Below are 26118 nucleotides of genomic sequence, written 5' to 3'. Positions count from 1 at the left end.
AGAACTGAGAAGTTCAGAAATTGGGGAACATGCTAAGAACCTACCAACAGGCCAAAGAACGTTACCGGGAGACAGGCCAAGGGAGAACCACTTGGCTGTGTTTTGAGGTTAATGTCTCTCTGGTGCATAGGGTTATGATTAACACAATATGATCTTCAGAATTTCTTATTCCCCTCAGGGAATGAATGACATACATTTAATAAATCATTCACTATTTATTCTAACAAAAGTTTAAACAAAAAAAAAACATATTTTGGTGTTCACACATGTATTTGTTTGATTTACAAAGTCTGAACAGGACCAAGAAAAACATCTAAACTGAAATTGAGATGGTTGGCTCTATTCTTATGCTTTCACTGTTCCTGTGCATGTGACAATAACACTTGAACTCAGAGGAGAAGGTGGTTCGAGACCTCAATGCTGGAGGGAGTGGCTGCCATGCAGCACATTCTTCAGCAGATGCTTATAAGTCAGAAAGAAAGGGTTACACTGTTGAAAAAGGAAAACAAATGATGCTTGACATTCCTTCTTGTCTGTCTTCACTATCCCAGGTGTTGTCCCATTATGTCTATTTGGAGTGTTTATCTCCTTTATGGTGTAACCATTGAACACCTCAAACAGCAGACATGCAGATGGTAAACTTGTTTCTAAAATGCTGCTTTCACTTTGTGCAAAGTATAACCCTTTAACCAGCCTGAGTGTGATGTTTCTTTGTCAACGACAGGCACTCTGGATATGGAATCTTTATCCGATTTGAATCAGGCACAGGATGACAGGAGGTAGTTTGTTGAACCGAGGTTCCCAGACGGATTTGGGCATGAAACGATGCCTGTTAGACAGATCAGTTTCGTCATCTTCAAAAAATGCAGCCAGTTTCAATTGTCTGTGGTAGGAAATGATCTCTGTGCGTAGTTGTGTCTTGCTGCCCCATGTAATGCTCAGCGTTGGAATAAATGACAAACCTCGTGGTAAAGTCATCTGAGCCAATGTCAGGCAGAAGTGACTGGAGAGGGCCCCTTGGCACCCAGATTGATGCTCTGGGGAACACTCGAGCCGCCGTGTTGAACAAAAGGCCAGCACTCTTGTTGTGGGACTGAGTCGTGCCCCTGTCCTTGTTGTTAAGACCAAAGGACAGGATCACCTTCCTCACCTAGGGAAACATCCTTCCCTGTGGTCCCTCCCAACTTCCTGCCAGTAGGAAAGGAAGTCACTGGAAGCCCCCAAATGCACCACCCGTCTGATGTCGTCCACCTTGATGCCCATGCCAAAGGCCTCTGTGGCCACCACACACATGATGTGGCCATTGCCTGAAGTGAAGTCTGACAGAATGTGCTCCTAGGTCTCTGGGTCTGTCTACTTCTGTTATACTTCTGTTATACTTCTGTTGTACTTCTGTTGTACTTCTGTTGTACTTCTGTTGTACTTCTGTTGTACTTCTGTTATACTTCTGTTATACTTCTGTTGTACTTCTGTTATACTTCTGTTGTACTTCTGTTGTACTTCTGTTGTACTTCTGTTATACTTCTGTTATACTTCTGTTGTACTTCTGTTGTACTTCTGTTGTACTTCTGTTATACTTCTGTTATACTTCTGTTGTACTTCTGTTCTACTTCTGTTCTACTTCTACTTCTGTTGTACTTCTGTTGTACTTCTGTTCTACTTCTTACAGAAGGGATTTTGAGGTACTCCTCTCGAAAGGATGTGAGCCCCTGTTAAACAGACAGACAGATCAGTGGAAGAGGATTTAGGAATTTCAGATGAAATTTGTCAGAGTATGCTTCAGAGATCCATTCTTCTTCTTCATATGTCTGAGACATGCTATAATACAATTTAAAATAGTCCTTCGGCTGCATTGTTCAAAGGCAAAATGATCCAAGTTTAGACCAGAAATGGTCTAAACTTGTGACCTATGTATTAAAGAAGGCTCCTGCGACCTTATTTCACATGCTTTGGACATACATGAAATGTATTGATTTCTGTAAGTCCATTTCTGAGATGTTTTCCAAGGTACTGGAGAGGCCTATAGAACCTTCTGCCTTTGTTGCAGTGGAGACTCCTCAGAAGAGGAAGGGGAGGACCATCCTCCACAGTTCATTTCATAAAAATACATTTAAAAAGTCATTATTTTTAGATAAGACTATACTAAATATTTATTCACGTCACCAAATAATTCATTAAAACACACTGTTTTTCAATGAAGGTCTACAGAATCCTCAGCAGCACTCTGTAGGGTAGCACCATGGTATAGCCAGCAGACCGCTAGCTTCTGTCCTCTGGGTACATTGACTTCAATACAAAAGCTAGTAGGCTCATGGTTCTCACCCCGTTCTATAGACTTACACAGTAGTTATGACAACTTCCCGGAGGAGGTCCTCCAAACCGGTCAGAGCTCTTGCAGAATAAACTGACATTTTGCCCACCATATCAAAGGATCACAGAATTAATCTAGTACTGAAAGCAAAAACTACAGCTAGCTATCACTGCAGTGCATAAAATGTGTTGAGTAGTTGACTCAAAGAGAAAGACTATATTTGAACAATTTGGAGAAAAAAGGAGATTTCTTTCAAAATTAAGGAGAAGCAAGAGAGAAGAGTTTTTTTTCTCACTTTCACTTACTTGGCTAGCTAGTTTAGCCTACTCTAACACCCAGCTCAAACAGAGAGGGAGGCTATGTTAGCTAGTTGGCTATGGCTATCCAACAGAGAGGGAGGCTATGTTAGCTAGTTGGCTATGGCTATCCAACAGAGAGGGAGGCTATGTTAGCTAGTTGGCTATGGCTATCCAACAGAGAGGGAGGCTATGTTAGCTAGTTGGCTATGGCTATCCAACAGAGAGGGAGGCTATGTTAGCTCATTGGCTATGGCTATCCAACAGAGAGAGAGGCTATGTTAGCTAGTTGGCTATGTTAGCTAGTTGGCTATGGCTATCCAACAGAGAGGGAGGCTATGTTAGCTAGTTGGCTATGGCTATCCAACAGAGAGGGAGGCTATGTTAGCTAGTTGGCTATGGCTATCCAACAGAGAGGGAGGCTATGTTAGCTAGTTGGCTATGGCTATCCAACAGAGAGGAGGCTATGTTAGCTAGTTGGCTATGGCTATCCAACAGAGAGGGAGGCTCCAACAGAGAGGGAGGCTATTTAACTCGTTGGCTATGGCTATCCAACAGAGAGGGAGGCTATGTTAGCAAGTTGGCTATGGCTATCCAACAGAGAGAGAGGCTATGTTAGCTAGTTGGCTATGGCTGTCCAACAGAGAGGGAGGCTATGTTAGCTAGTTGGCTATGGCTATCCAACAGAGAGGGAGGCTATGTTAGCTAGTTGGCTATGGCTGTCCAACACTGGAACTCTTCCAAATCAATGTAAGCTTTTGGTTTTATTATTGCCAAAGGGGTGTAACGGCTAAACAGTACACTACTGCACCGGGGTGTAACGGCTAAACTGTACACTGTACTGCACCGGGGTGTAACGGCTAAACTGTACACTGTACTGCACCAGGATGTAACTGCTAAACTGCTTGCTGCTGACTGTACACTGTACTGCATGATTGTAGTGGAGCTACGTTGAAAAAGTGAGAGGAGAGCACGTAGATAGATGTGAGAAGGAATTATATATATACAATGAGCTGTTTGTATGTGGCTGCTATGAAAGTGGACTTTGTTTGCGTGTAATCAGGGCTGTATTCATTGCACCAATTATTTTGAAAAACGATTCTTAAACGGAAGCAAACAGGACGAAACCGGATAAACATATCTGAATTTGTCCAATAGAAACTCTTGTTTGCAACTGTTAGACTAATGCTTACACCCTAGATCAGCTAGATGCAGGCAAGAGTGTGAAAGTCAGTATTGAATGTGTCGCTCTCTGTCACCTAGATTACTCAAAATACTATGGACCTGTAAACTTTGATTCAGGCTAGGTTGTAGCAACCTCATGATGGTTATAGGGAACATAACAGTATCATGTAGTCGCCTGAACCTATCGATGTTCCATTGAACTGGGTGAATGGAATATGAATAACAGTCATCCAATATGTTGTAATAGAAATAAGGCCATGTTCATAAAAAAGGTATAATCTCCCTAATCTTTAACTGCACCAATGGGCCACTGCTTTGTTGTATTATTGGGAGTGGCACCACAGGATTCCAATGGGCCAATGGGCCACTGCTTTGTTGTATTATTGGGAGTGGCACCACAGGATTCCAATGGGCCAATGGGCCACTGCTTTGTTGTATTATTGGGAGTGGCACCACAGGATTCCAATGGGCCAATGGGCCACTGCTTTTTGTATTATTGTGGCACCACAGGATTCCAATGGGCCAATGGGCCACTGCTTTGTTGTATTATTGGGAGTGGCACCACAGGATTCCAATGGGCCAATGGGCCACTGCTTTGTTGTATTATTGGGAGTGGCACCACAGGATTCCAATGGGCCAATGGGCCACTGCTTTGTTGTATTATTGGGAGTGGCACCACAGGATTCCAATGGGCCAATGGGCCACTGCTTTGTTGTATTATTGGGAGTGGCACCACAGGATTCCAATGGGCCAATGGGCCACTGCTTTGTTGTATTATTGGGAGTGGCACCACAGGATTCCAATGGGCCAATGGGCCACTGCTTTGTTGTATTATTGGCAGTGGCACCACAGGATTCCAATGGGCCAATGGGCCACTGCTTTGTTGTATTATTGGGAGTGGCACCACAGGATTCCAATGGGCCAATGGGCCACTGCTTTGTTGTATTATTGGCAGTGGCACCACAGGATTCCCCTCTGGACAGGTATATCTTTTTATATTTCACCTTTATTTAACTCGGCAAGTCAGTTAAGAACAAATTCTTATTTTCAATGACGGCCTAGGAACGGTGGGTTAACTGCCTTGTTCAGAAGCAGAACGACAGATTTGTACCTTGTCAGCTCGTGGATTTGACCTTGCAACCTTCCGGTTACTAGTCCAATGCTCTAACCACTGTCAGCCATTGGATAAAGGAAGTCATGGTCATCTCAAGCTAGAGAAAAGGCACTATTCCTTAAAATGATCTGCAATTCAATTGTATGATATCTGGCAACTTTTCTTATCTTTTGTAGAAAACTTGGACCTAGCTAATTTCACAACTGCATAAACTAAACCAAATTAGAATTTATATCACTATTTTTACTTTTATAGTATCTGTGTTTTTCATTATTTGATTATGTCACTTCCATTCTGTCATGCCTGTTTAATAAAAGTCTGGTATTCGGGTGGTGCTCTGTAGGAGCATGAGGGTTGGGGTGAGTTTGATGTGGTAACTTTGTGGCGCAGCTAATCATATACCGAGCACAACATAACGATTCTAAACAATATTAGTTGGTCGTTGTAATAATTAGACAAGAGATTGGTGAAATGTGTTTGATCATTACATACTGTGTGCCCACTATGTGTCTGGCCTCGAATTCCAAACATCGCTGAACATCTTACACCACGGTACTCAATAAACAATGACATAGTACATAGTGCATTCATTATCATTTCTATGAGATTGTGACAAGATGAGAACAGTCACAGTCCCACTTGACAATAATTTGACAGTGGGAAAATTCTGGGTCATTTGGTTAATCAAACAGCAGAGGGAGACAAATCTCCAGAAAATAGCCCTGCAGCAATCGAGTGTAAAGGAGAAAGTGTGTTTCAGATTGTCCCCCTGCACCGGCTGTGATCTTAGTAGAATGACTCGCACAAAAACTAGAAAAGCATACCACAAAAACTGTGGCAAGCCCAATACAGTATAGGAACAGAGGGTTTGTAATGTCCTAGTTCAGTCAAAAGCCCCCAATTCTGTCTCAGCTTTTATTCCTGACCTCTCAATTACTGGCAAGCTGACTACCTCCTGACTGTGATGCCTAGGGTCAATACTAAAGGGGCACCTGTACTGTACTGTACCCAGGCATTCAATTGGGTTGTGCAGGGGGTGGAATCATCCATTCATCCATCCACCTACCAATCCATTTGATCCATCTGTCTGTCCATCCATCCATCCCCCTATTTATCCTAGCTGTGAGTTTACAGGTAAGCACGCCAGAGTTACAAAGACAATAGGATCATTGGTTGAAAGTGAAGTGAGTTTGTAATACCCCAGTTCATCCATGTCCAAAGCCCTCTCTCTCATCTCTCCCTCCCATCTCACTGCCCTCACTCATCTCCCTCCCATCTCACTGCCCTCACTCTCTCATCTCTCCCTCCCCTCTCACTGCCCTCACTCGTCTCACTCTCTCATCTCTCCCTCCCCTCTCACTCGTCTCACTCGCTCATCTCTCCCTCCCCCTCTCACTGCCCTCACTCGTCTCACTCTCTCATCTCCCTCCCCCCCTCTCCTGTCTCACTCTCTCATCTCTCCCTCCCCTCACTCGTGCCCTCACTCACTCTCATCTCTCCCTCCCCCCTCACTCTCACTGCCCTCACTCGTCTCACTCTCTCATCTCTCCCTCCCCCTCTCCTGCCCTCACTCTCACTCTCTCATCTCCCTCCCTCCCATCTCACTGCCCTCACTCGTCTCACTCTCTCATCTCTCCCTCCCTCCTGCCCTCACTGTCTCACTCTCTCATCTCTCCCTCCCCTCTCACTGCCCCCTCATCTCTCCCTCCCCTCTCACCTCTCACTCACTCTCTCTACCCTCACTCTCATCTCATCTCTCCCTCCCCCTCTCACTGCCCTCACTCGTCTCACTCTCTCATCTCTCCCTCCCCTCTCACTGCCCTCACTCGTCTCACTCTCTCATCTCTCCCTCCCCCTCTCACTGCCCTCACTCGTCTCACTCTCTCATCTCTCCCTCCCCCTCTCACTGCCCTCACTCGTCTCACTCTCTCATCTCTCCCTCCCCTCTCACTGCCCTCACTCGTCTCACTCTCTCATCTCTCCCTCCCCCTCTCACTGCCCTATCTCCCCCTGTATCTCCCCTATGCTTTGCCAACATCTATTCCTCACCTCATAATAAAGGAGAACCTCCCCAGCATGTTGTAATAGCCACTTTGATCTGCCACACCACAGGGCATGGTGAGTGATAGCTGTAATACACCACTTCTCTACAGTGCCTGTATTAGGGCCAGGCGAGTGAGCAGCGGTGACAGCAACAGCATAATATGAGTCCAAAATGGCACCCTATTCTCTGGTACTTTTAGCCAAGGCTCATAGGGCTCTGGTCAAAAGTGGTGTTCTATATAGGAGATAGGGTGTCATTTTAGATGTAGAAAAACTGTGCTGGAGTTTGCCTATCTGGGTTGATTAAAGGCCCAAAATCACAGTGTGACAGTGGCACACAAGATTATTAGGGAGGTCTTGAAACGTTATATTAGTTTCAGAGTGAAAATGTGGCTGGGGTACGCAAGAAAAAAGACGTATGGAACTAGTTACAGTTCATACTGTTGGAAACTGGTGTACTGATAATATTGCCATTATCTTCATTCTTTACTGTTTGCCCCTTGTAATAAATGAGATGATGATGACTGCATGATGATTGTTTATGATGATGATGATGAAAATCATGAGTATGATGATCATGATGATTATTAGGATAATGATCTGAATGATGATGATGGTGAGGAGGATGATTGTTGTTATTATAGTTATTATTAATGTGACGAAGATGAATATTATGATCATCATGATGATGATAACGATGTTGAAATTGACTGAATAAACGTGAAGCTCGAACAAATCAACATAATCACGTACCCCTTTTCTCCTGTAGCCGATTCTCAAATCCATATTGGCGATGGGACGAGGGCGGCAATCAGCTGCGCAGCGCTCTAACTTTGTCCGGTCATTATTTGAGCTCCATATCGCTACTTCCCAGTCGCGCTCCATTTAGAGCGAGAGAAAGAGGGAGCTCATTCAGACTTTTATTGTGACTCCGTAGTAGGCCACAGCACAACGGAATATTTAGTTGTTGTGTGCGAATAAGTTGTGTATCGATTTGATACATCATATTTGACTGCGAGTTTTGGTTGCGGTTCTGAAATCGGGGAGGGTCGCGCCGGGTGGAAATCAGGTTTGAGGAATCAGTGGGATATGTTGATCTGTACATGAGCGCAGCGCATTCTTCCGAAAGAAGGTAACATTATATATCTGTTACATCGTACTGTCATTCTGTCCAAATGTCTGTGAAATATGTGGTGCCTGTGAATGGTCTCTATCGCGCCACAGAATCAGTTTAACCAAGTGCAAGTTGATTATTTCAGCCTAAATATTGTTGTTGTTCTGGCATGTTATGTTTACAGAACACCGTTTACATTTAGAAATGCGCCGCGTCATCTTTTTGACACGGTAGACATTCTCTGTCGCTGTTGTCAATATCGTTATTATTTTAAATACGTTTTATAGACACGTGAACTGCCTGCTATACTGCCTTAGACATCGCTGAACTGTGCCTTTTGAGCTACCCCTACCCTGCGGGAGCATCCTTCACTGTCTAGAATGAACTTTCGAGAAAGCGGGAGCCTATCTGACAAGTAGAATGAATTTGCTAGAAATCAATAATTGGCCAAAGCTATTTCCAGCGGAGGGAAGTGCTTCTCCTAGGATTCCATCCATGTAGCGGTTGTGCTGTTACGTGTCAGTTATCCAACAGCTTTTCACTACATCGTTATAATCACATTCATGCAATATTGAACCCTGATACCCAAAGAAACTACCCACCTAGTGTCATTCATAGTAGTTTACAGACGCACATATGCCAATGTCTCTATTTTTTTATAGGCTATACATTCAATCTCAATCTGATTCCTTCTATTTAGGCTAATTTATACAATCTAACTTTATCATCGGTGACAACTGATCGCCTATTCCTGTATTTTCACACATGTTTTTGCAACATCACTGTATTGTGTAAGTATTAGACTGGCCATAATAATATTAAGATTTGATGGGAAGAGCGGTGCACCTTCTGGGTTTTTGCCTTTCTCTCCCCTGTCTTGACACTGACTGAAACATGTGCTCCCTATCCCAGGCTGCACCTCACCAACACATAACAGCACGTTTAACCGCGGAGCGAAGATGAAACCACTCCTGCTCCTGCTCTGGGAGACTGGGCTTGCTCTCTCTCTGCTCTACTCGACTGCACAGGTACTGTACCATTCACATGGTGGCATTTAAATAAACGTTTGATTCAATTTGATATGGCACAGTGTTTCCGAAATTGTGGGAAGGGCCCGCTAATTGGACGATGAGGCCACCCACTGTGGAGTTGTACAACTTCATATAAAGTGTGATGCTTGTTCAACCCTGAAAAAGGCCCTGGCTTCCAGAACGTTGGTTCTGTTATAAATGATTGGGAGTGATGAAGGGTGCATCTCAGTTGTATTTCCTTCATTCTTTGAGTCTGATGTCCTCACCTCCTTCTCAAAGCATGTTGGAGGAGAAGGTCTGAGGGGAAGAACCTCCCCACTGGGCACAATGTCAGTTCAACGTCTACTTCTGATATACATTTGGTTGGGTTGTCAACTAACGTGAATTCAATGTTCAAATTCACTGTCAGTGTATTTAGTTTAAAAGTTGGGTGAAAAAATGATGAAATTCCCTACATTCATGACTTTTTACAAATACAATCAGTTTGATTCAATGTCATCACATTGCAATTTTGGATTGAAATGATGTAGAAACAACATTGATTCAACCAGTTCTTGCCCAGTGGGTCAGATCTTCTGCAATGCGTTTTGAAAAGGAGACAAGGATGTGAGAAATCAAGCAAAGACCAGATTCACCCGTAGAGTGATTCACTTTCTTTGTTTTTTTTTTCAAATTGATGTTCAGTATATAGTCTGGACCTTGTCAACTATGTGGGGGTGCGCCTCTCTTCCAAATGACACTCCTTTCCCTATGTAGTTTACACTACTAAGTAGTGCACTATATAGTTTACACTACTAAGTAGTGCACTATATTTTTTACACTACTAAGTAGTGCACTATATAGTTTACACTACTAAGTAGTGCACTATATAGTTTACACTACTAAGTAGTGCACTATATAGTTTACACTACTAAGTAGTGCACTATATAGTTTACACTACTAAGTAGTGCACTATATAGTTTACACTACTAAGTAGTGCACTTTATAGGGAAAATTGTACCGTTTGGGACACACAGATGGTCACACCTCAAAGCTCTTGTTCCTGGCTATTTCAGCCTATACAGGTGTGGCTATTATTATAGATGTGTGTAGTACATATTATTGTAGATGTGTGTAGTACATATTATTATAGATGTGTGTAGTACATATTATTATAGATGTGTGTAGTACATATTATTATAGATGTGTGTAGTACATATTATTATAGATGTGTGTAGTACATATTATTATAGATGTGTGTAGTACATATTATTGTAGATGTGTGTAGTACATATTATTGTAGATGTGTGTAGTACATATTATTGTAGATGTGTGTAGTACATATTATTGTAGATGTGTGTAGTACATATTATTGTAGATGTTGTATGTGTGTACATATTATTGTAGATGTGTGTAGTACATATTATTGTAGATGTGTGTAGTACATATTATTATAGATGTTGTAGTACATATTATTATAGATGTGTGTAGTACATATTATTATAGATGTGTGTAGTACATATTATTATAGATGTGTGTATAGATGTGTGTATACATATTATTGTAGATGTGTGTAGTACATATTATTGTAGATGTGTGTAGTACATATTATTGTAGATGTGTGTAGTACATATTATGTATATATGTGATGTAGTACATATTATTGTAGATGTGTGTAGTACATATTATTGTAGATGTGTGTAGTACATATTATTGTAGATGTGTGTAGTACATATTATTGTAGATGTGTGTAGTACATATTATTATAGATGTGTGTAGTACATATTATGTAGATGTGTGTAGTACATATTATTTAGATGTGTAGATGATGTGTAGTACATATTATTGTAGATAGTACATATTTGTAGATGTTGTAGTACATATTATTGTAGATGTGTAGTACATATTATTGTAGATGTGTGTAGTACATATTATTGTAGATGTGTGTAGTACATATTATTGTAGATGTGTGTAGTACATATTATTGTAGATGTGTGTAGTACATATTATTGTAGATGTGTGTAGTACATATTATTATAGATGTGTGTAGTACATATTATATTAGATGTATAGATGTGTGTAGTACATATTTGTGTAGATGTGATGTAGTACATATTATTGTAGATGTGTGTAGTACATATTATTGTAGATGTGTGTAGTACATATTATTATAGATGTGTGTAGTACATATTATTGTAGATGTGTGTAGTACATATTATTGTAGATGTGTGTAGTACATATTATTGTAGATGTGTGTAGTACATATTATTATAGATGTGTGTAGTACATACATTATTATAGATGTGTGTAGTACATATTATTGTAGATGTGTGTAGTACATATTATTAGATGTGTGTAGTACATATTATTGTAGATGTGTGTAGTACATATTATTGTAGATGTGTGTAGTACATATTATTATAGATGTGTGTAGTACATATTATTGTAGATGTGTGTAGTACATATGTGTGTAGTACATATTATTGTAGATGTGTGTAGTACATATTATTATAGATGTGTGTAGTACATATTATTGTAGATGTGTGTAGTACATATTATTATAGATGTGTGTAGTACATGTGTGTAGTACATATTATTGTAGATGTGTGTAGTACATATTATGTGTAGTACATATTATTGTAGATGTGTGTAGATGTGTGTACATATTATTATAGATGTGTGTAGTACATATTATTGTAGATGTGTGTAGTACATATTATTATAGATGTGTGTAGTACATATTATTGTAGATGTGTGTAGTACATATTATTTATGTGTGTAGATGTGTGTAGTACATATTATTGTAGATGTGTGTAGTACATATTATTGTAGATGTGTGTAGTACATATTATTGTAGATGTGTGTGTAGATGTGTGTACATATTATTGTAGATGTGTGTAGTACATATTATTGTAGATGTGTGTAGTACATATTATTGTAGATGTGTGTAGTACATATTATTGTAGATGTGTGTAGATGTGTGTGTAGATGTGTGTAGTACATATTATTGTAGATGTGTGTAGTACATATTATTATAGATGTGTGTAGTACATATTATTGTAGATGTGTGTAGTACATATTATTGTAGATGTGTGTAGTACATATTATTGTAGATGTGTGTAGTATTGTAGATGTGTGTAGTACATATTATTGTAGATGTGTGTAGTACATATTATTGTAGATGTGTGTAGTACATATTATTGTAGATGTGTGTAGTACATATTATTGTAGATGTGTGTAGTACATATTATTGTAGATGTGTGTAGTACATATTATTGTAGATGTGTGTAGTACATATTATTGTAGATGTGTGTAGTACATATTATTGTAGATGTGTGTAGTACATATTATTGTAGATGTGTGTAGTACATATTATTGTATGATGTGATACATATTATTGTAGATGTGTGTAGTACATATTATTGTAGATGTGTGTAGTACATATTATTATAGATGTGTGTAGTACATATTATTGTAGATGTGTGTAGTACATATTATTGTAGATGTGTGTAGTACATATTATTGTAGATGTGTGTAGTACATATTATTGTAGATGTGTGTAGTACATATTATTGTAGATGTGTGTAGTACATATTATTGTAGATGTGTGTAGTACATATTATTGTAGATGTGTGTAGTACATATTATTGTAGATGTGTGTAGTACATATTATTGTAGATGTGTGTAGTACATATTATTGTAGATGTGTGTAGTACATATTATTGTAGATGTGTGTAGTACATATTATTGTAGATGTGTGTAGTACATATTATTGTAGATGTGTGTAGTACATATTATTGTAGATGTGTGTAGTACATATTATTGTAGATGTGTGTAGTACATATTATTGTAGATGTGTGTAGTACATATTATTATAGATGTGTGTAGTACATATTATTATAGATGTGTGTAGTACATATTATTGTAGATGTGTGTAGTACATATTATTGTAGATGTGTGTAGTACATATTATTGTAGATGTGTGTAGTACATATGTGTGTAGTACATATTATTGTAGATGTGTGTAGTACATATTATTATAGATGTGTGTAGTACATATTATTGTAGATGTGTAGATGTGTGTGTACATATTATTGTAGATGTGTGTAGTACATATTATTATAGATGTGTGTAGTACATATTATTGTAGATGTGTGTAGTACATATTATTGTAGATGTGTGTAGTACATATTATTGTAGATGTGTGTAGTACATATTATTGTAGATGTGTGTAGTACATATTATTGTAGATGTGTGTAGTACATATGTGTGTAGTACATATTATTGTAGATGTGTGTAGTACATATTATTGTAGATGTGTGTAGTACATATTATTGTAGATGTGTGTAGTACATATTATTATTGTGTAGTACATATTAGATGTGTGTAGTACATATTATTGTAGATGTGTGTAGTACATATTATTGTAGATGTGATGTGTGTACTACATATTATTGTAGATGTGTGTAGTACATATTATTGTAGATGTGATGAGTACATATTATTGTAGATGTGTGTAGTACATATTATTGTAGATGAGTGTAGTACATATTATTATAGATGTGTGTAGTACATATTATTGTAGATGTGTGTAGTACATATTATTTGTAGATGTGTGTAGTACATATTATTGTAGATGTATTGTAGATGTGTGTAGTACATATTATTGTAGATGTGTGTAGTACATATTATTGTAGATGTGTGTAGTACATATTATTGTAGATGTGTGTAGTACATATTATTGTAGATGTGTGTAGTACATATTATTGTAGATGTGTGTAGTACATATTATTATAGATGTGTGTAGTACATATTATTGTAGATGTGTGTAGTACATCACGATGGGACAGTTGGAGGATGTTCGTCTGCCTGTCTATGTGTCTATTTGGAGCCAGCTGAATTGAATGTCACCTCTCTTTATGAGGATCAACCCTCTAAAGCCCTAAGGTTGATATATATATATATATATATGATTATAGTAGTGTGTTGTAGTGGTGTCTAATACACACACATAAACAGACACAGACACACACGCACACGCGGCACACACACACACACACACACACACACACACACACACACACACACACACACACACACACACACACACACACACACACACACACACACACACACACACACACACACACACACACACACACACACACACACACACACACACACAGGCTGCTGAGGGCCAGGTGATAACAGAGATCTGTTGTGCTCTGCCACTGAGTGGTGAGGCCTTTTTTTAGGATAAGGGATGTATCCCAAATGGGACACTGGTCAAAAGTAGTGCACGTTATAAAATAGGGTACCATTTGGCATGCAGACAAGGCTTGCTAGTTAACATGTAGTAAGCTAGTGTCTGAAAACAGATGGAGCACACTGAAACCTGAATCTGCCAGTTGACTGTGATGTTGGACATTAGGCTTCTACAGGAGACCAAAATAGAGTTGGAAGTCTGTTTGATGATTTGTTTGTATAACATGCTGGTATTTGTATTTACATGTTGTCTGTATGGAGTAAAGGGAATTACCCATAGAGATTAGAATAACTTTGAGTCTCCTCTCCTCTCTAGTGTTGATTCAGTTTTCCCAATAGCCCAATGTAGGGCCCCTTTACAACACTTGTAATTGTCTGGCTTCTAAAAGACGTGTCTGTCTTATAGGTCCAGTCCTGCATTTCATTTCTGTCCGTATGTGAGTGTAACACGTGGAGCCATTGCGTGGGTAGTAAGTCAGAACAATGACAGCCACCAGTGTCGCGAGGACAGGCGTGTCTGCTAAGGCTCTCTCCTAGTTCCCAGCCCTCTCACTCATCTGCTCATACAATTAGACCCTGAATCTGGTGCCTAACCTCTTAGTGACCATGGCCCTGACACACACACCTGCAGCAATGGACACACACAGACACACACATGGATGCAATAAACAACAAGGAATCCACAGAGTCCGACCAATTGGATCCTGGTCTAAGTGTGCAGCGCCCATCATTGTTGGCTCAATAATCCCCGTTTTTTATTTAACATTGTTATCAGGAAATATTCCAAAAGTATGTAAATCAGCTCTCGTGCTGCCCCTCCAGAAGGACGGGGATAGTAGTGATCTTAATCATTAGCACCCCATTTCAAGGCTTCCTTTTCTAGATAAGATTATTGAATCCTTGGTAAATGTACAACTTTGCTCTTTTTTTGTCTGAGAAATGAATTTTGAATGTAAACCTCACAGGTTTCAGGCCTGGACAGAGCACTATTACAGTTCATGATCTTGTCAATGCTTTACACACTACAATGAAATGTGCTGCTTTGTTTGTGGACCCGTCAAACACTTTTGATACTGTTGATCAGGCTATTTTATACGTTTTCCTCAATAGCCCTGAGCTCTGTCGCCTGTTCATGGTTTCATGATTATCTTAGTGACAGAACTCAGGATGTTGTGATTGATGGGGTTAAGTCTGAATTTCTTGAAGTATGTAGAGGTGTACCACAGGGGTTGATTTTGGGTCCTGCTCTCTTCACTATTTACTGTATATACACATCATTGGCCAGTCTGTTAAAAAGGGTGAACTTCATCTATATGCAGATGATAGTATTATGTCTGCTACTGCCTGACTTGATCTGACTGTTGATCTGACTGTTGATCTGGCTGTTGATCTGAATGTTGATCTGAATGTTGATCTGGCTGTTGATCTGGCTGTTTGATCTGGCTGTTGATCTGGCTGTTGATCTGGCTGTGTATCTGGCTGTTGATCTGACTGTTGATCTGGCTGTGTATCTGGCTGTTGATCTGACTGTGTATCTGGCTGTTGATCTGACTGTTGATCTGGCTGTTGATCTGACTGTGTATCTGGCTGTTGATCTGACTGTTGATCTGGCTGTTGATCTGACTGTGTATCTGGCTGTTGATCTGACTGTTGATCTGGCTGTGTATCTGACTGTTGATCTGGCTGTGTATCTGGCTGTTGATCTGACTGTTGATCTGGCTGTGTATCTGGCTGTTGATCTGGCTGTTGATCTGGCTGTGTATCTGGCTGTTGATCTGACTGTTGATCTGGCTGTTGATCTGGCTGTTGATCTGACTGTTGATCTGACTGTGTATCTGGCTGTTGATCTGACTGTTGATCTGGCTGTGTATCTGGCTGTTGATCTGACTGTTGATCTGACTGTTGATCTGACTGTTGATCTGACTGTTGATCTGACTGTTGATCTGGCTGTTGATCTGACTGTTGATCTGGCTGTGTATCTGGCTGTTGATCTGACTGTTGATCTGGCTGTGTATCTGGCTGTTGATCTGACTGTTGATCTGGCTGTGTCTAAACTACAGTCAGCTTTTAGAGCTATGCAGGAATCCCTTGCTGATTTAAAACTTGAAAACTAAATACATACTGTTTTGAAACTCTCTCAGAATGTTTCAGATGACCTACATGTTCACTCTTTAGATGTTTCTCCAATCAAACGTGTTCTCGCATATAAATAGTTATGTCTTTGACATTTTAAAAACAAAGATGAACTGGTTAAGAAGCTAAGATTTAAGGTTGTCTTTTTCTACAGAAACAGATGGTGCCTTTCTCTAAGCAGTAGGAAGCAGATCATTCAGTTAACCTTGTTATCTGTTCTTGTTTATGCAGCTGCTACTACACTTAAACCTATGGATATCATCTACCGTAGTGCCCTTTGTTTTGTTACAGGTGAAGGTTTTAATCCTCATCCTGTATCAAAAGGTTGGCTGGACTTCGCTAAAGACCCGCAGGTCTCTACATTACTCCCTTTTTGTTTACAAGGCCCAACTTCATGAACTTCCATCTGATCTAACTTTGCTTTTGAAGTATAGACACCTGAGTTGCCTAATCCATTCATGTGATTGGTTAACTGTGGAGGTTCTAGGGTCTCCACAGAGCGAGGTAAATCTGCTTTTAGTGTTAATGCACCCTATTGCTCTGGTGCCATTCTGATTGGGGACTTATTGTGGAGGAATGTCTTTTTTTCTGGGTGATTTGTGATGTTTTATTTGTGCTTCCCATGACTGTATTTGAATGTGTATTTACAGTATATAGTTTGGGTATAATGTGTTGTTGTAAATACGGGGCGCATTTGCAAAAGAGACCCAGGTGTCAATATGTTGTCCCTAAAGGTTAAATAAAAAATAATAATATGGATAGATACATATGTACGCATGTCTGCTCTCATACACACACACACACACACACACGGATGCATACTCACGTAGGCAGGCACATGCACTCAGGTAGGCTTTCCCTCTCTCTCCTTCACTCTTTCCCTCTCTCTCTCTTCTCTCTTTCTCTCACACACAGCTGCCAGGGGTCTTTCACCGGCCACACCTGTGGCTTAGCCTCCCTCTGTGACCAGTGGAACAGGGGCTCACACAGGCCCTGTGTGTGTGGGAGAGAGAGAGACTGAGAGCGTGAGAGAGACAGCAAGAGAGAGAGAGAGCAAGAGAATGGGAGAGAGTGACCACGAGAGAGAGAGAGAGAGAGAGAGAGAGAGAGAGGGTCTCCTAGGGAACAGATGGAGGGGAACACATTATATCAGCTGAGTGCTTTAGCAGATAGCATGTCCAGGTTTATTTGTAATTCTGTTGAGTTCATGTCTCCATAATATATCAGTTGTCCATTCCCCCACTTTATCACACACACACACACACACACACACACACACACACACACACACACACACACACACACACACACACACACACACACACACACACACACACACACACACACACACACACACACACACACACACACACACACACACACACACACACACTCCAACTGTGCCTCTCTCTTAGCTGCATATCACCCCAGTAATGAGTTAACTGCATAAAACGACGTGCTAAACTCCTTAAAGTCTCTTAAAAGTGCTGATTTCACCACATTTGTGATCACGTGTCGCTGTAAATACTGCTGCTGACAGGAGCAAGGGACACAGCTTGCTCAGTCAGAGCACCGGCCTCCAGAATGCTGCAGTGATTTGTGAGTTAGACCTCAAAACACTTCTCTTTCTCCCCTAAACGCTGTTTTCCCGGACCCAGAGTAGCCCTTTCCTGCAGTCAATGACCAAAAGCGCCCTCTTTGGCCTCATGGGTGGAATGTTCTTACTTTTTCATCATTTCATAATTATTGAAGATACATGTTTTACGACATCTGGTGTGTCAATGTCAAACAGTTTTGTTATATTTCAGTCTTCTGCGATCTATATCAAGTGTCATATTGGGATGTTATACATTTCAACTCTATATCTGACATGGTACACTTTTATTTTGATTTTGTATTAGTCCATAACCATGTGTGTGAGGTGTATACTTTTGTTTCAAAGTAGAACTGCTGAACACTACAAATAATCTCTCTGTGTGGCCCTGATTTAGCCCACTGCAGTAATTGAAGAAGGCATCTATTTATCCTTCAAAGTTTAACTCATTTAAACTTTTTTCTTAAAAAAACAACAAAAAAAACCGGATGGTCTGTTGCCGGTCAACGTATCAGCCCCATACCGTCTTGGGCTCAATGTCAGTCTCCATTTTTTACGGAATTCGTGACTGATACAAAATCTCTGAATCTCTGTGTGGCCCGCTGTAATCTACTCCTGACCTGTACTATAATGTAAACTCAATGGAGAATGTCCACTGAAAGTGTTTTTCTGTTGAAGCGTGAGGGAAAGATTAAACTTGGTGGGGGAATGTTTTGGGCATTGGACAGTAGAGTCAGCCAGCCAGCCAGACAGTCAGCCAGCCAGTCAGCCAGCCAGCCAGCCAGCCAGCCAGACAGCCAGACAGCCAGACAGCCAGTCAGTCAGGTCAAATGAGGATTAGTAGGGTGGAGGGTTATGGGGGCTGTAGTTAGGGAAGGGTGGGGAGTTATGGGGGCTGTAGTTAGTAGGTCCATGCTTGGCTGGGTGTCCGCCTGGATTATGACAAGCAGATGTGGGATTAGACTCACGCTTGATTGGCTTTTATTGTTGCCGAGGTTTTCTAGAGGTGCTGTAAGACTTAGAGCTCTGCTTTCCTCCTCTTCAATTTCTCTCTTTCTCTTGATCTCTCTCTCTCGATCTCTCTCTCCTTCTTTCAGTGTCACTCTTTCTCTCTCTCTATCTCTCTATCCCCCCTTTCTCTCTCTCTGTAACCTCTTTCCTGTCTCTGTCTTTGACTTTCCTGTATCTCTCCCTTCCCCTCTTTCTCCCTGTCTCTATCTCTCTATCCCCCCTTTCTCATTCTCTGTAATCTCTTTCCTGTCTCTGTCTTTGTCTTTCCTGTATCTCTCTCTCCCTCCCCCTCTTTCTCTCTCTCTGCCTCAGACTCCAGAGGTTACTGAGTACAAAAGTTCACTACTGGTATTGCGCTGTTAGTCAGGCATCCATTTTGACAGATTTAGCTCAGGTCAACAGGTCAACACTTTGTTGTTGTGTTCATTGGCAACAGAAAATAGTGAGAAGACTGTGTGTGTGTGTGTGTGTGTGTGTGTGTGTGTGTGTGTGTGTGTGTGTGTGTGTGTGTGTGTGTGTGTGTGTGTGTGTGTGTGTGTGTGTGTGTCTGTGTGTGTGTCTCAGGAATAGAAGAATAGACGGAATGGCCGATTAATTAGGGCCGATTTCAAGTTTTCATAACAATCGGAGATCGGTATTTTTTGGACGCAGATTTTGCAGATGACATTTAAAAAAAATTTTTTACATCTTTATTTCATCTATATTTAACTCGGCCAGTCAGTTAAGAAGACATTCTTATTTTCAATGACGGCCTAGGAACGGTGGGTTAACTGCCTTGTTCAGGGGCAGAACGACAGATTTGTACCTTGTCAGCTCGGGGATTCAATCTTACAACCTTACGGTTAACTAGTCCAACGCTCTAACCACCTGCCTCACGAGGATCCCACCTGTTACGCAAATGCAGTAAGAAGCCAAGGTAAGTTGCTAGCTAGCATTAAACTTAATCAATCATAATCACTAGTTATAACTACACATGGTTGATGGTATTGCTAGTTTATCTAGCGTGTCCTGCATTGCATATAATCGATGCGGTGCGCATTCGCAAAAAGGACTGTCGTTGCTCCAACATGTATCTAACCATAAACATCAATGCCTTTCTTAAAATCAATACACAGAAGTATATATTTTTAAACCTGCATATTTAGCTAAAAGAAATCCAGGTTAGCAGGCAATATTAACCAGGTGAAATTGTGTCACTTCTCTTGCGTTCATTGCATGCAGAGTCAGGGTATATGCAACAGTTTGGGCCGCCTGGCTCATTGCGTACTAACTTGCCAGAATTTTACGTAACTATGACATAACATTGAAGGTTGTGCAATGTAACAGCAATATTTAGACTTAGAGATGCCATCCGTTAGATAAAATACGGAACGGTTCCGTATTTCACTGAAAGAATAAATGTTTTGTTTTCGAGATGATAGTTTCCGGATTTGACCATATTAATGACCTAAGGCTCGTATTTCTGTGTGTTATTATGTTATAATTAAGTCTGTGATTTGATATTTGATAGAGCAGTCTGACTGAGCGGTGGTAGGCAGCAGCAGGCTCGTTAGCATTCATTCAAACAGCACTTTTGTGCATTTTGCCAGCAGCTCTTCGCCGTGCTTCATTGCCCTCATTGCGCTGTTTACTTCAAGCCTATCAACTCCTGAGATGAGGCTGATGTAACCAATGTGAAATGGTTAGCGAGGTGTGCGCTAATAGCGTTTCAAACATCACTTGCTCTGAGACTTGGAGTAGTTGTTCCCCTTGCTCTGCATGGGTAACGCTGCTTCGAGGGTGGCTATTGTCAATGTGTTCCTGTTTTGAGCCCAGGTAGCGGCGAGGAGAGGGATGGAAGCTATACTGTTACACTGGCAATACTAAAGTGCCTATAAGAACATCCAATAGTTAAAGGTATATGAAATACAAATCGTATAGAGAGAAATGGTCCTATAATTCCTATAATAACTACAACCTAAAACTTCTTACCTGGGAATATTGAAAACTCATGTTAAAAGGAACCACCAGCTTTCATATGTTCTCATGTTCTGAGCAAGGAACTTAAACGTTAGCTTTCTTACATGGCACATATTGCACTTTTACTTTCTTCTCCAACACTTTGTTTTTGCATTATTTGAACCAAATTGAATATGTTTCATTATTTATTTGAGGCTAAGTTGATTTTATTCACTTGAATAAGTGTTCATTCAGTATTGTTGTAATTGTCATTAATACAAATACATTTGAAAAATCGTCCGATTAATTGGTAACGGCTTTTTTTGGTCCTCCAATAATCGGTATCAGTATCGGAGTTGAAAAATCATAAGCGGTCGACCTCTAATAGACGGGCACATGGCTGTTATCTCCCTCTGACGATGGTGTTGGGGTAACAGCTACGTAATCACAGGGTGTTCTTCTTGGAGCCTTCCTGACATCAACACCTTCTCTCTGTAGTGGAGGGAGACTCAAAACACTCAGAGGGTATTAGCACTGCTAACGCCTTTTCTCCAAAGACTACTTTCTGGTGAGCAGGTATCCACGTTGTCGCACCACAGAGATTTTCATTGCAATCCAGTGAAGGATACACAGTATGTGTGCTAGAGACTGTAGCTGCCCTGTAGGCAGAGGAGGGTGGGGTGGGAGTGGTGTTCCCATGGCTCCTGTTTGGATACAGAGGGGTTAAGGGGGCACACAGTAACCACATTGTGTTTGAACAGCTGTCTGTTACAAACAACAGACTGAGTGATGACAGGAAGTCACCTGGGAGGTCAACAGGAAGAGGAAGTGGTCAGGGGTAGATTTGATGTCACTCTATACTGTGATAAAGGCACAAAGGAGAAATGGCTTTCACAATAAAAACCATGGAAATCCCTGAGGGAGATGGTCTCTGTGTGGGTTATAGAGGGAATAGTATGTTAACTTGTTATTATCCATTAATGCAGGTTTTCACAGCAGTCCCAGCGTGAATCTCCCTATATCAACCCCTCCCTCCCTCCCTCCCTCCCTCCCTCCCTCCCTCCCTCCCTCCCTCCCTCCCTCCCTCCCTCCCTCCCTCCCTCCCTCCCTCCCTCCCTCCCTCCCTCCCTCCCTCCCTCCCTCCCTCCCTCCCTCCCCCTCCCTCCCCCTCCCTCCCTCCCTCTCAACATGTCAACCCCTCCCTCTCCCTTCCCTCCCTCTCTTTCTCTCAACATGTCAACCTCTCCCTCCCACTTTTTCTCTCAACATGTCAACCTCTCCCTCCCACTTTTTCTCTCAACATGTCAACCTCTCCCTTCCTCTACCTCTTTTCCTCTTAACATGGGAGGAAACTCACTGATGAGCAGTTCACAGAAACATCACGTGTGCTGTTAGCTGACACTGTTGTCACTCTTATCTTGGTTTGGGTGGATTCTACCATGGGTTCATGGTATTGCACTGGGGCCATAAGACCTACTCTTTATAGTAGGGGTACACTTGGTGTAGTGGGTGTGTTTGGGTGTAGTGTTGTTGATTCACCACAAGTGTGTGTGTTAGTCTACAGTGTATTTGTGTGTTACTGTGCAAGCTTGGAGTGTGTTGTCAATCTTGTGCTGAGGCCCCTAACACCACAATTCAGTGTTAGCATGTTGTCAATCTTCTACAGGCGCCCCTATAACCCAATTTTGAGGCACTTGGATGCTATCCATCTTTGATTCTGCCATGCAAACTGCTCTGGCAGCCACAGGCACCAGTCCTTCACAAATTGGACTCCATTAGATCCTTGCAGGCGATAGCATTAGCGCTAGCGTCGTCGCTAGCCAGTCTCTCAGTGTCAATCATTAGCATGGATTTCACAGCTCTGTTCAAAGGGGAAACCCAAAACCCTGGCGCAGGATGATTATAGTAAGTGCAATCTGGAGTACAATCTGGAGTAATGTAATTTTGACCATGTGGCTGGGCTAGTGACGGCGGCTAGCCTAGCGTGTCTTAGCGTGTTTTGTGTTATCGCCGTTGTCCTTGTTTATTCACAGTTTGGCTCCTGTTTATTTTTCGGTAGTGGATTCATTACGTCTCGGAATGTCGTTATCAAGACGAGTCTTGCTGGTGAATTTCCTTTCTGTGGTTTATTATTGATATTACTCCAGCCCCGGCTGACTCTCTCTCACAGCTGTATGTGTGCCTGCGTGTGTGCATGTGTGTATGTGCGTGCATGTGTATGTACGTGTGTGTGTGTTTCAGCCATCCATTTAGCAAAACTCTTTCCCAGCCAAGGAACAAAATCATTTTCACGTGTGGGTGTTATTAAAGGGACAGTGCAGTCAATTCTCCTGTTTTTTAATGATATTTCCACACGTGAAAATTATGACAATGCACTTTTAGTGTAAGAGCTTTAAAAAGAAAAACACCTGGAATTTTAGCCTGTTCAGAGGGGAGGGGATTTTTGACCCACAGCATGACATCACAATCACACCCGATTATTCTGATTATTTGCATATGTGTCCTCCTACATTAAAGGGGTAAGCGGGGTAGCCTGTTAAACTGGTTGTTTTGGACGATGTACAGTACACCTGTGGTACCCACTCTGTTCATTTTAGTCAGTAAATAGAAAGTGACATATCATTTAAAAGCTACAGCACTTGTCTTTTTGGAAATGAAACCCAAACCTTACTACTGGCAATGTCATAAGAATGCCCCCCCCCCTCCTTCATATTCATAGAATATGCAATTTAGGTCAAGTCACGAAAAGTGCAAAAATGTTGCATGCATGGAAAATGCCATTTGGGGTGCCATGTGGGACACAGATTGCTTTTACATCTTGTGGTGGAACAGCTAACACACCAGCTGCCTGTGGGCCCTGGTCAAATGTAGTGCCCTATATAGGGAATAGAGTGACATCTGGGACTCAGCAAAGAACTATGAACTCTGGAGGATAGCAAACTAATGTTCCCTAATAAAAGACACATAGTGAAGGGATGCGAGGCAGAGGTAGTGGTTCTCACATACTGTTTGTAGGGCTTGTGTATGGATCAGTGGGTGAGGAGGTGTAGCTGTTCAAAGCAGATTAGCTAACTCCCTCTCTGCCTGTTTATTGAAATATCTGCCCATGTCTGTTTCTCAACCTCCGATCTGTGGACAGTTTATGTCCCAGGGATGGTACTCATCGGTCCCTCAGATGGCAGACTGACAATCTCTATACTTGTTACAGTGAGGGAAAAAAGTATTTGATCCCCTGCTGATTTTGTACGTTTGCCCACTGACAAAGAAATGATTAGTCTATAATATTAATGGTAGGTTTATTTGAAGAGTGAGTGGCAGAATAACAACAACAAAAATCCAGAAAAATGCATGTTAAAAATGTTATACATTTATTTGCATTTTAATGAGGGAAATTAGTATTTGACCCCCTCTCAATCAGAAAGATTTCTGGCTCCCAGGTGTCTTTTTTATACAGGTTACAAGCTGAGATTAGGAGTGCTCCTAATCTCAGCTTGTTTCCTGTATAAAAGACACTTGTCCACAGAAGCGAACAATCAATCAGATTCCAAACTCTCCACCATAGCCAAGACAAAGAGCTCTCCAAGGATGTCAGGGACAAGATTGTAGACCTACACAAGGCTGGAATGGGCTACAAGACCATCGCCAAGCAGCTTGGTGAAAAGGTGACAACAGTTGGTGCGATTATTTGCAAATGGAAGAAACACAAAAGAACTGTAAATCTCCCTCGGCCTGGAGCTCCATGCAAGATCTCACCTCGTGGAGTTGCAATGATCATGAGAACGGTGAGGAATCAGCCCAAAACTACATGGGGAGGATCTTGTCAATGATCTCAAGGCAGCTGGTACCATAGTCACCAAGAAAACAATTGGTAACACACTACGCCGTGAAGGACTGAAATCCTGCAGCGCCCGCAAGGTCCCCCTGCTCAAGAAAGCACATATACATGCCCGTCTGAAGTTTGCCAATGAACATCTGAATGATTCAGAGGACAACTGGGTGAAAGTGTTGTGGTCAGATGAGACCAAAATGGAGCTCTTTGGCATCAAGTCAACTCACCGAGGAGGAGGAATGCTGCCTATGACTCCAAGAACACCATCCCCACCATCAAACATGGAGGTGGAAACATTATGCTTTGGGGGTGTTTTTCTGCTAAGGGGAAAGGACAACTTCACTGCATCAAAGGGACGATGGACGGGGCCATGTACTGTCAAATCTTGGGTGAGAACCTCCTTCCCTCAGCCAGGGCATTGAAAATGGGTTGTGGATGGGTATTCAAGCACGACAATGACCCAAAACACACAGCCAAGGCAACAAAGGAGTGGCTCAAGAAGAAGCACATTAAGGTCCTGGAGTGGCCTAGCCAGTCTCCAGACCTTAATCCCATAGAAGATCTGTGGAGGAAGCTGAAGGTTCGAGTTGCCAAACGTCAGCCTCAAAACCTTAATGACTTGGAGAAGATCTGCAAAGAGGAGTGGGACAAAATCCCTCCTGAGATGTGTGCAAACCTGGTGGCCAATGACAAGAAATGTCTGACCTCTTGCCAACAAGGATTTTGCCACCAAGTACTAAATCATGTTTTGCAGAGGGGTCAAATACTTATTTCTCTCATTAAAATGCAAATCAATTTATAACAGTTTTGACATGCATTTTTCTGGATTTTTTTGTTTTTCTGTCTCTCACTGTTCAAATAAACCTACCATTAAAATTATAGACTGATCATTTCTTTGTCAGTGGGCAAACGTACAAAATCAGCAGGGGATCAAATACTTTTTTCCCTCGCTGTATGTAAATGCCACCTCCTAGAAGAAAATACCCTTGCAGGTAGGGTTGTACATTCTGTGGAATATTCAGAGGTGGAAACTTTCCCTGGGAATTAACAGAAATATCTGCAAATTAATGTTAATACCATTTAAATGTTGTTGTTTTTTGCGTTGGATATAATTACCATATCATATAGAGACCGACACATAAACCTTTTACCTTATCATAAGTAGACATCATTTCAAATGATTTAATCCTTACAATAAAAATAAAAACAACAATTTTGTTATGAATTGAACTTTAATTAAATTAGTTGACTCTTCACATTGGTGATTTCACTGAA

The 26118-nt window shown here is 41.2% G+C and overlaps 2 protein-coding genes across 2 annotated transcripts in view; one reads left to right on the top strand and one right to left on the bottom strand.

Moving 5' to 3' along the window:
• The window catches only part of lmnl3 (lamin L3), a 36671-nt gene extending 28888 nt beyond the window's left edge, over positions 1-7783 (bottom strand). The window contains exon 1 of the mRNA XM_064989107.1: positions 7703-7783. The gene's annotated coding sequence lies outside the window, so the exon portion shown is untranslated. The remainder of the gene's footprint in view (positions 1-7702) is intronic.
• Positions 7784-7973: 190 nt separating this feature from the next.
• adamtsl3 (ADAMTS-like 3) overlaps positions 7974-26118 on the top strand; it is a 228380-nt gene continuing 210235 nt past the window's right edge. Inside the window, 2 exon segments of the mRNA XM_064984412.1 lie at positions 7974-8081; positions 8976-9091. Of these exon segments, the coding sequence (XP_064840484.1) occupies positions 9023-9091 (69 nt within the window). The 5' untranslated portion in view covers positions 7974-8081; positions 8976-9022.

The sequence above is a fragment of the Oncorhynchus masou genome, chromosome 2, assembly GCF_036934945.1.
Source record: "Oncorhynchus masou masou isolate Uvic2021 chromosome 2, UVic_Omas_1.1, whole genome shotgun sequence".
NCBI classification, from domain to species: Eukaryota; Metazoa; Chordata; class Actinopteri; order Salmoniformes; family Salmonidae; genus Oncorhynchus; species Oncorhynchus masou.
Note: the sequence above shows the minus strand (reverse complement) of the source record. Positions and strands in the feature narration are given on the sequence as shown.